The 12,245-nt window shown below is 32.5% G+C and overlaps 1 protein-coding gene and 1 long non-coding RNA gene across 2 annotated transcripts; both read left to right on the forward strand.

Moving 5' to 3' along the window:
- Positions 1-4,086: 4,086 nt before the first annotated feature.
- LOC110734945 lies at positions 4,087-6,119 on the forward strand. The gene is made up of 5 exons (XM_021915066.1): positions 4,087-4,103; positions 4,354-4,469; positions 4,615-5,198; positions 5,358-5,533; positions 5,861-6,119. Exons 1-5 carry the CDS (start codon positions 4,087-4,089, stop codon positions 6,117-6,119), a joined length of 1,152 nt encoding a protein of 383 aa, XP_021770758.1.
- A 2,897-nt stretch (positions 6,120-9,016) lies between these two features.
- On the forward strand, positions 9,017-10,413 carry LOC110734865. Its single transcript, XR_002513938.1, has 2 exons — positions 9,017-9,256; positions 10,072-10,413. It is a non-coding gene; the product is annotated as an uncharacterized LOC110734865 (long non-coding RNA).
- Positions 10,414-12,245: the final 1,832 nt, after the last annotated feature.

The following is a 12,245-nucleotide window of genomic DNA, read 5'->3' on the forward strand; positions in this document are numbered from 1 at the left end:
CTTATAAAATATTTAAAAAAAAAAACAAAAACAAAAAAAGGAGAAAACGACTTGATATGCCTTTACCATTAATCACATATATATATATATATATATATATATATATATATATATATATATATATATGCTTACAACAATAACCTAACTTGCCATAAAACTCCTAACAAGATATATACAAATATATTCACAAAGTGTATCTAACTTAAATATATCCTAACACTCCCCCTCAAGTTGGAGCATGTAAATCACGAATGTCCAACTTGTTAAGGAGAAAACCAAACTGTCGCTTCCCAAGTGCCTTCGTCCAAATATCTGCTAACTGATGACCTGTAGGAACATACGCAGTAGCTAGATTACCATTCACCAACTCATCACGAACAAAGTGACAATCCACCTCTATATGCTTAGTACGATCATGAAAAACAGGATTTTTAGGAATGTGAAGAGTAGATTGACTATCACAATACAACTTCATAGGCTTGGGATGCAAAATACCAAGAGAGAACAACAAAGATTTCTACCACTACTTTAATTCACAAGTAGTAACTGTCATAGCACGATACTCAGCTTCTGAAGAAGAACTAGCAACTGTCAGTTGTTTCTTAGTCTTCCATGAGACAGAGGAACGACCAAGAAAAACCATATAACCAGACAAAGAACGACAAGTCGGATGACATGCCGCCCAATCACTACCACAAAAAGCCGTCAAGCACATGTCCTTCATAGGACGTAACAATATACCCTGACCTACCTTTAATATAGCGTAGTACTCTGATTGTGGCATCATATCCCAATGTTGCACTCGCGGGTTACTCAAAAACTGTGCAAGAATATGAACAGAGTAACTCAACTCTGAACGAGTTACAGATAAATAAACAACTCGCCCAACTAAGCGACGATACTGATCAGGTTGGGAGAATGGCTCCCCCTCGGCATATGCCAAACGATGGTTCTTCTCCATAGGAGTATCAATAGGCTTACAACCTAACATTCCTGCTTCAGATAATACATCCAAAGCATATTTACGTTGAGACAAAAATATACCTTCCGGACCACGGGCAACTTCAATACCCAAAAAATACTTCAACACGCCAAGGTCTTTCATATGAAAGCAAGTACTCAAATATTTTTTAAAACAAATTATTGCATCATGAGACGACCCAGCAACAATTAGATCATAAACATACACAAGAACATGAAGGGATCGAAGACCGTACCCCAATATAACTGAATAAAGAATAATCTGCATATGATTGCTTGAAACCATAAGATTTCAAAGCGTTAGACAATTTAGAAAACCACTGACGAGGAGCTTGTTTCAAACCATATATAGACTTACGCAGCCTACAAACCTTCCCTAGAGTAGGACAATTATAACCGGGAGGTAACTGCATATATACTTCCTCTGCCAAATATCCATGAAGAAAGGCATCATGAACATCCATTTGATGCAGCTCCCAATTCAAAGAAGAAGCAACAGAGATAAAAAGTCTAACAGTCCCCATTTTTTCCACAGGGACAAAAATTTCATTATAATCAACACCTGCAACTTGTCGATTGCCATACACAACAAGACGACCTTTAAGTCGCTCTATTTCACCTGTAGAAGTATATTTAATTTTATAGACCCAACCATTACCAATATCCTTCTTACCTGGAGGTAAGTCCTCCAATGTCCACGTGCCATTTCGTTTAAGAGCATCAATTTCTTCTTTCATCGCCTTACGCCACCCTTATGTTTCACAGCTTCCTTAACGAGGAAGGCTCTTTACCCTTTGTAACTGCTGTCAGAAAACACTTATGTCTCCTAGAAAAATTGTTATAATCAACATAAAAAGCTATATCAAATTATTTACCTGAAGAAAGTGATTGAGAAGCGGGAGCAGTTGTTGCAGGAGTGGGGTCTATTGCTTGATGAACAACCGTATTAGTCACATAACCACGGAGCTTTGAGGATGGAAATTTGATACGATGACCGCGACCCAACACTTCACCATTATTGGGAGTTTTACCCCCTGCCACATCACTATGAGTACCCATACTCCCCCTTAAGTCAAGGGAGGCAGTAGCAACATCATCACCAGAAGGAACATTACTAGGCACATGCAAAGTTTGATTACCCTCACTGACTATACGTGGATCAACAGTAGCATGCAACTCATGCATTAAATCCATATCACAAGCACTACTAACTTCAGGTACAGTAGGTGAAAAAGAATGCAAATCACTAACATAATCTTCATCATCCCATAAACGAACTTGCATGATTAAAATAATTCTCCCATTGCACCTTTTCTAACTCGTCAAACTGCTCAATAAAGGGAAATTTGTCTTCAATAAATTTAACATCACGACTTATTATAAATTCGTTAGACTCCAAATCATAAAAACGCCAACCTTTTTTTTCGAAAGGATAACCGACAAATATGCACCTCTTAGATTTCGAGTCAAATTTATCTTTACCACGAGAATTATTCACAACATAACTCAAACACCCAAAAACACGTACTTCATCATAAGAGGGGGGTTTCACAAACAAACATTCATGAGGGGTTTTTCCACCTAAAATAGAAGTCGGAGTCAAATTAATAAGATGAACGGTGGCCAAAACACATTCTCCCCAAAAATACTTAAGCAATTTATCTTGGAAACGTAAAGCACAAGAAACATTCAAAATATGTTTATGTTTTCTTTTAACACCACCATTTTGTTGAGCAGTATCCACACATGAAGTTTGATGTACTATCCCTTTCTTATCAAAAATACGACTTCAAACACTAGAACTCTTGCCCATTTTCACTTCGTAAAACTTTAATCTTTTTATTAAATTGAGTTTTGATTAAATCATATAAATCATGAATTAACTTCCTACTTCATGTTTACCAACCATCAAATAATCCCAAGTAGCACAGGAGAAATCAGGGGCGGAGGGAGGGGGGACAACTGTCTCCCCACTTTGAATTTTTTTTATAGATTTTTCTATTTAAAAAAAAAAACAAAACAAAACAAAACTTACAAAAGGCGACTAATCCACAAAAGTCTGACAAAACCAACTAACCAAGGCAAGCATACAAATAAAAGTGTGAAAGTAACAGGAGTAGGAGTTGTAGGACTGACATCATATCAAACAAAAAATATAAAACAATAAAACTTACTAAAAGACAAAACAATAATAAAAGTTAAAAAGTATAAAGGTAATTTTTATTTTTTAATTAAGCTTTCTAGTTTCTATTCCCAATTCCCACAACGTACTACGGAGTGCTCAAACCTGCTACCCGACTGCCGGACTCCGACAAGTGACAACCACGCTGTTGACGTCGACGCTGCCGTCACCACCGCATAACCGACATACCATATATTGCAAAAGTCAATTTTCTTAAGATTTTTCCCCAATTCATTGTAAGTAACTTATAATTTTAAATTATCCCTCCAAATCCTAAATCTTATTTTAATTAAATTGTTTAAGTGCTAGTTTTTTATTTAAGTGTGAATTTTTAATTGTTTAAATTCAGATTTTTTTTAATGGTTGATATTTTATAATCCAATGTTAGGCTAGGGTTCTCAATTTTCAAATTGTTCACTTTATAAAATTGTAACTTGTTATTTGTGTTAAATTGTTTGGTAATATTGATGATATGATGGTAATTGAATTATTATTGATTCATTGTTTTTATTTTTATTGATTTAATTAGGACATGTCAAACAATTCACCTAATTCAAACAATTCTAAGGGAAAACAACCCGATCTTCGAAAATTCTTGTTTAAAAGAATGAAATCTCAATTAGCTCCCCCCAAATCACGAAAATGTTGAAGAAATTGGTGGTACAAGTACTAGTAATTTACCAACAGAGGAGGAAGAGAATTGATATATGATGTTGAACTTCTTCCTCATGATCCGGGAAAAAGAATTAACATAGTGGACTATCCCTCAAAACAAAGAAATGCGGTGAGGAGGGCTTATATCCTCAAAAAACCTTGCCTACCAAAAACTCACAAATTTTCTCAAAGATAAGCGGGTGGCTTGCGTCGTTTTAGTGTGAATTGGTTCAACAAATGGGATTGGCTTGAATATAGCATTGAAAAAGATGCCGCATTTTGTTTTGTATGTTACTTGTTTAAAGGTGAAGTTGACAATATGCATTTGTTGATGGAGGGTTTAGGAAACGAAATAAGCTGGAAAGATTTGAGAAGCATGTTGGTGGAATTAAGAGTGATCATAATCTTGCTTATGAGAAGCATGTGAACTTGAAAGATGGGAAAAATAAATTAATTGTGAATATGTTTGAAAAGGCAAGTAAGGTGATTAAAAGTGAATATTATATTCGTTGAAATGCATCTTTAACTTGTTTAAGGTTTCTTTTGGAGCACAGTTTGGCATTTCGTGGGCATGATGAACGTGATGAGTCTTATAGTAGGGGTAATTTCATTGAGCTATTGAAATGGTTAGGAGAAAAAGTTAAGGAAGTAGGTTATCATACTCTTGAAAATGCACCCAGAAATTATCAAATGACTTCTCCCCCGATAAAAAAAAGACATTATTAATTGTTGTGCAAAAGAAACAACTAAGTGCATAATTGAAGAGCTTGGTGATGATTACTTTGCTATATTGACAGATGAGTCAAGTGATATGTCTCAAAAAGAGCAACTAGCTCTTGTTTTGCGCTTTGTTAATAGAGATAATGGAAAGGTAATGGAGAGATTTTTAGGCATTGTTCATGTTGGTGATACTACCGCGTTATCTCTTAAAGATACAATTATGTCACTACTTGTGGAATATTCATTAATTCCATCTATGATAAGAGGGCAAGGTTATGATGAGACTAGTAATATGAAGGGTGAAATAAATGGCCTTAAGACTTTGATTATGAATGATACTCCAAGAGCCTACTACATACATTGTTTTGCTCATCAACTTCAACTCACACTAGTTGTCGTTGCTAAAAGAAATGATAGTTGTGGTTTGATTTTTGAAATACTTGCAAACTTGTTGAATGTTGTTGGAGTTTATTGCAAGAGAAGAGAAATGATTCGTAATAGTCAAGCTCAAGAACTTGCTCAAGCAATAGAAGTGGGGGAAATTTTGTGTGGATCGGGTTTGAATCAAGAACTTGGTTTGAAGAGACCCGGAGATACTCGTTGGGGATCTCATTACAAGTGTCTTGTAAATATCATCCGCTTATTTTATACAATTTTGAAGGTAATTGTTCACATTGGGAAGCATGGCGCATCGGAAGATAAGTTCAAAGCCCAAATTGTTTTAGGACAATTAGAGTCATTTGATTTTATTTTTTTGGCTTAGTTAATGTTGACTATTTTTAGTTACACTAATGATTTGTGTATTGCTTTGCAAATAAAGGAGCAAGATATTGTAAATGCCATGGAACTAGTTACTTTTACAAAAAGTGTATTGCAAAAAATGAGGGAACAAGGGTGGGAGACTTTCTTAAACAAGGTTACTTCATTTTGCACTAACCAAGACAGTGATGTTCTTACTATGGATTCTCTTTATGTTTCTCAAGGAAGATCACGACGGTTTTTCGAAAAAGCAACAAATCTACATCATTTTCGAGTTGAAATATTTTTGGGGGTAATTGATTTGCCTCTTCATCACGAACTTGATAATCGATTCAATAAGAGAAGCATGGAGTTAGTATGGCTTGATTAAGTCCTAAAGATAATTTTTCATCTTTTGACAAAGAAAAGGTACTCAAACTTGCCTCTTTTTATCCCGAAGAATTTTCAAGTTTTGATTTGATGACACTTGAAGGTTAACTTGATATATCCATGGAAAATGTGCACAATGATGAAAGATTTCAAAACTTGCGTGATCTTAACACTCTTTTCCATGATGCTTGTTAGTACCAAGAAGGATAAGACATATCCTTTTGTATATTTGCTTATCAAGTTGATGTTGATTCTTCCCGTTGCTACGGCAAGTGTTGAAAGAGTGTTCTCCGCAATGACATATGTCAAAAGTAAGTTACGAAATAGCATGGGTGATCAATTTATGAATGATTGTTTGGTCACTTTCATTGAGAAGGAAATGTTCCTACAAGTTCCCGATGAAGAAATCATTGATCGTTTTCAAAATAAGAAGACTCGAATGATGAAATTATAATTTAATGTTAAACTTTATGTAATTTTTTTTAATTGTAAGACTAATTATATATCGTGGATTTTTTTAATTGTAAAATTTTAACTATAAAACTATCTTTGCGTTTAGTTTTTTTAAATATTTTTGTCAATGACGCGATGTTTAGTTGTCGTCCCCCCGGTTATATATTCCTGGCTCCGCCACTAGAAGAAATCATCAACAATAGTAAGGAAATATCTAGCATTGCAACTAGATGATACTCTATTTGGACCCCAAATATCACAATGTATCAAATAAAATAAAGCAGATGCTCTGTTCACACTTGAAGGAAAGGAATTACGGGGTTGTTTACCCATAAAACAAATATGACAATCAAATACACCACATTTTTTATTTTTACTACTACTAGCTACTCCAGGTAAAGACATAACAACTTTCATCAAAGGATGACCTAAACGTTTATGCATGCCATAACATACTTGTATCCGGAGCTTCTGTTGAATTTGCTTGATGGACACGAGGACAAACCGACCGGAAGAGATAGACCCCATTACACTGCACCCTAGCTCCAATCAAGTTCTTCAAAGTGCGGCCCTGAATAGTACATAGCTTGTTAGTGAAAAGAACAATATATTCATGCTATTCTAATAATTGAGACACGGACAATAAGTTACAATGTAATTCAGGAACAAATAAAACATCTTCTAGTATGAAACGATCACTCAGTTTAATTCTTCCTTCTTTAGTGGCCGTAGTATTTTTTCCATTAAGTAAACCAACCGGAAATAAAATATCACACAAGTCGTAAAACAAATTTAAATCACCCGACATATGTTTTGACGCTCCGGTATCAATTATCCACTCATTAGAACAATAATTACCGTGAGATGATTTATCATTGGATGAAGTAGAGGATTTAAAAGTCTTAATTGCTTTCAAGAATTGCACTCAGTGATCATTAGTTAAAGTGGGAGCAGAAGCACGATCATCGTTAGTCACCTCTTGAGAACTTGTCTGCTAAGAACTCTTAGAAGTATGATTACCGCCACCAACCATTACTCCTCAACACACGAACAATTCCCAAAAAATACACACAAGACGGAAGCATACAACAAGCAATCGGACACCACAACACACACTACAACGCGCACACCTTAACCAAACAGATCAAGCGCTACACACACTTGAATAAACAAACTAGAAATTAGGGATTCGGAACCCTAAATTCGACTAAACTAATTTTTGTGTACAAAAAAAATCGAAACCCCAAACTCACAAATTTGTGGAAAAAAATAATGGAATAACAAATCAGGATCGAACAAAAATCTCTTGAAATTAGAGAGGCTCTGATACCATGTCAAAGTCAAGAAAATATTTAGGATAAAGCAGCTTGATAAGCCTTTACCATTAATCACATATATATAGGCTTACAACAATAACCTAACTTGCCATAAAACTCCTAACAAGATATATACAAATATATTCACAAAGTGTTATCTAACTTAAATATATCCTAACACGTGGAACCTTAAATAATAATATAAGTTATTTTTACTGAACTTAAATTATTTTTACTGATTTTCTATTCTTTTATATATATATATATATATATATATATATATATATATATATATATATATATATATATATATATATATATATATATATATATATATATATATATATATATATATATATATATATATATATATATATATATATATATATATATATATATATATATATATATATATATATATATATATATATATATATATATATATATATATATATATAAGTTCATCTCTAATCAGTTTAGTTCAGCTCATAATTTTCCTCTCTCATAAAATATTCATTTCAGCTCAATTCAGTTCAGTTCAGTTCAATTTAGTTCAGTAAATGTGAACAGGCCCTAAGTATTTTTATTTATATTATGACTGAATATTGAGTTACAATTTTCTAGATTTATATTTTTATTAATTTACTGATTCTCTATTATGATTGTATATCTGCATAGATCGGTATATTTAATGTTCATTTTAATTTAATATTTCGAGTTTAATTATTTTATCCAACACCATCGGAACATTCGTTAACTTTTTCCTTTCTACATTTCAATTATAGTTATAAATTCAAAAATTGAATATCACTTGGGAAAATTTGCAAATTGCAATCATTTAATGTTAGCAATTTGCAAATTGCAGCCATTTAAAAAAATTGCAATTGTAGCCCAAAAATTCTTATAAATTGTCAATTGCATTCCGTTTCAACTTTTTCATCGGTTTACGTGTCGAAAAATATTCGGTTAAGGTTTTAGAGGCCCTTTTATCCCTTTCGAGTCCGAATTGAGCTCGGAATTAGCAAAAAAAATAAATGTAAGTGCCTCGTTTTTACAGCAAAAAATAGTTGCCCACAAATCGATACATTTTTGTTAAGCAAAACGAGGCACTTATGTTATTTTTTGCTAATTCCGAGCTTAATTGGGACCCTTTAGAATTAAAATGGCCCCTAAAACCTCAACCGGATTTGTTTTGACACGTAAACTGATAAAAAAGTTGAATCGAACTACAATTTTAAGAACTTTTGGCTGCAATTTGCAATTCTTTTTTTTTTTTAATGGCTACAATTTACAAATATAAATTTAAGGAAAATTTTACAATTACCACTTACTATTCTTTTCATTTTAGCAATTACCACCTACTCTTTTCTTAAATACCAAAAGTTCCTATCTAGTTGGCTCTCAACCACCTTATGACATCATGTGGACCCACATAATACCTTCCCTCCCTTTTTCCCGGGAATGTCTCAGCATCTAGCAACTAGAGACGAATATGTCTCTAGTAAGGACTAATAAATAAATTAGAAAATGTGTTAAAAAAATAAAAGGAAAACAAAATTGTAAAAGAAAAAAAGGTCATGTGACTCCAAGAGAGAGAAAAAGTCCAAGAGAGAGAAAGATTCCAAGAGAAAGAAATAAAGAGGGACAAAAAAAAAAGTCAGCTCTCCATTATCAATTGAAGCACCAAAAAAGGAAAAAAAAATAGACAAATAATTTCCATTTTTTTTGTAGCAGGAGGATCGATTCATTCATCAATTGGTTAAAGATGGAAGAGGAGAAGCATCAATCCAAGGAGCAAGGACTAAGCTTTCAACTACATCTTGTAAGTTATAGTATATATTTAACTTCATTTTTTAGGGAAATGATATCCTTAATTGTAGATCTATAATAATGAAAATTGTAAGTAGTCATTGATATCGTTGGTAGGGAAGAAATACATGTTGTAGACTTGTATTTGAGGTGAAATTATGTATTTGTACTTACTAGAATTCTATTCTTCTTTTGTGGAGATCTAATTGTGAATTGAACAATTATATTCTTCTTTTGTTGAGAAAAATTATATTTTTCTTTTGTGGAGATCTAATTGTGAAGATAAAAATGGATAACGAATCAAACTACGATTGGCTTAATGCTCATAGTTGATCATTGATGAATTGAACAATTATATTCTTCTTTTGTTGAGTATAATGTATTAAGTTTAAGTAATTGAGACAATATAATGTGTAAAGTATGCATTATAATATAATGGTGTAAGAAATTATAACTTCTTTGTTTCAAAATAAATATCCCATTTGACTTTCTTTGCGCTATTCACAAAATTTACGTTGACCAATGTTAGTGATTTATATATATAAGGAAAAGTATATATAATTACTCCGTATATAAGTATTTGTTAAAACTGTCTTAATATATAGTTTCTAGATATCAATTTTCTTCAATTTATATTTATCGATTATCAAAGATAATTTTTTTATCAAAGTTTTGTGTTGTCATATATGTGCTTAATTTGATTGGGACATTTATTTTAAAATAGTGGGAGCATAGATTCAGGTGAAAATGCAAATATTATATGGATGGATAATTATGATTTGTATTATTGTCATTTTATAACACGTCGTGATTCATTTTATGTTACAGGTTTGTTCATTGAGCGTGAATGTGGATCCAAATCTACTAGCTCTGACTCCGTGATTTCATTGGAATCCTCTTTCTGGTTTCTACATATCACAAGTTTTGTGACATCATCTTGAAACGTTTGCAAAATGGACATCATTAGCCATGCACTATTATTAAAATTGTAACTTATTTAGAAATTCGTTTATAATGAGTGTGATTGTTAAATTATGAAATTGATAGCATACCAACATGGTATTGTATTATACCAACAAAACATTATTTGGTTTTAGTTATTGATATTTGAGTATTAATTGACGATACAAACATAGATTAATGAAAGAAATTACAATAATTATCTCCTTATGAGTGATGATGTCACAACATATAATTAAAGTTTAGTTTCTTATGGTTCGCAAACTTGCATGTTTGAATGAAACTTCACTTTATTGTTCCTCTTGCAAATTGCAAGATAATGATTTGATAAAACATATTTGTGGTTTCTTTAGGCAGGAGAATTTGAGGAAAGAACTGAAACTAATGAAAGCTCAAGGAAATCGATCTGTTGCAACTTTCATTCTATAAAGCCTATAATCGATCCCATAAGAAACATTTAATATCAGCTGGCACAAGTTCTTTGGCATGCATTGTACATCAGATTTCTTATATATAGTTCAAAACGCTCCGCATAGAGTATAAGTGTCCATACACATAACTCACCCCATGATGAGCTATGGACTATTGTTGGTGAAACGCGTGCAATATAAGTGAAACAAAGAGTTTAAGTAACATTCAGTACAAAATTACAAAACAGATGTGCTTTACATTGCCAAAATTGTGTGATACATTGTGAATGAACTCACGCTACACATTTGCAACACTCCTGCATAACTAGTTTGCAGCTCCTATCCTTAGACCTTAGTAATAAGAATCTGTTCATCCCCTGTGCCTAGTTCATTCTACTTCACGGTAATCTTTACTGATCAAGCCAGACGTTTGACATGAGTTAATCTCTTAGAGGTTACAACACTTGAAACAGTCAAATGAGCACATAAATATGGACATAGGTAGATTAGGTACTCATAATAAGCAGAATTAACAAAACATAAAGAGTAACTCACGGCCTATAAAAAGTCGCGACAGGTTAATAAACAACAAGCAACATCATAGTATTAACTAGACATCATAGTCATACAGTGGAGCATGAATAAATTTGAGTTGAGCATACAAAAAATACAATGGAGCATGTATAAATTTGAGTTGAGCATACAAAAAATACAATGAATCTCATATATTTACAAATCTGCTTGGAGTTACTTATGCTAGGCTTTTACTAGTATAATTGGCAAGTTGGTAACAAATAATTCGTCAACAAAGTTTTAATTTAAAAATATTAACTAAATTTAACACATATTGAATGTCTTACTCGAATTAAGAGACAAAGGATAGTTGAAACATTAGAAGCCCAAAATGAATCAAATATAGATTGCAAATAGAAAAAATAAAGAAACATAGAATTTAAAGGAACGAATTCAAGAATTAAACAATTAGATACCTAGAAATCAATTCAAGAAGAGAAGAAGAAAACAACTTCCTACCTCTAGATCTGAAGTAGATTTTGATGTTTTCGGCAAAGAAACTCCAAATTATATAAGATTTTTGGTGCGTGCACTATGAACAACTTCCCTAATCTTTCTAGGTAGCAGTCCTGAAACACACGTACACACCCATGACACATTATTATTTTTTATGTGATATTGAATTAATTTATTTATTTGTTGTGTGATGATTCATATGTGAGTAATTTGTGACAAACTTGCCAATGCCGCATACTCTAGGAGTCAAATGATCATTAAACTATAGTCTTTATCCTCTGATTTCTCTCAAGGTGCTCTTCTTAAGAATATGATCATAGTGTTTGTGAACATAGAGTCAAATGCAACTAAACTACATTCACCTGCAAAACAGAGAGTCCCAAGATATCCTCGGATGTCACTGTTGGAGTATCCCCAACCTTGTAGATCACATAGCAAGAAACTATATATTAGTTAATGGATAAAATTATAAACTATCCTTACTAACCTTTCTAATTACCTATATAATAATTATGCTACAAGCATCTATTAATTTCAAGTAATGCAAATTCATAGAAATGAAAATCATACAACTATTAAAAGAAAAACCAATATATTGATTTA

The sequence above is a fragment of the Chenopodium quinoa genome, unplaced genomic scaffold (assembly GCF_001683475.1).
Source record: "Chenopodium quinoa cultivar QQ74 unplaced genomic scaffold, ASM168347v1, whole genome shotgun sequence".
Lineage (NCBI taxonomy): Eukaryota > Viridiplantae > Streptophyta > Magnoliopsida > Caryophyllales > Amaranthaceae > Chenopodium > Chenopodium quinoa.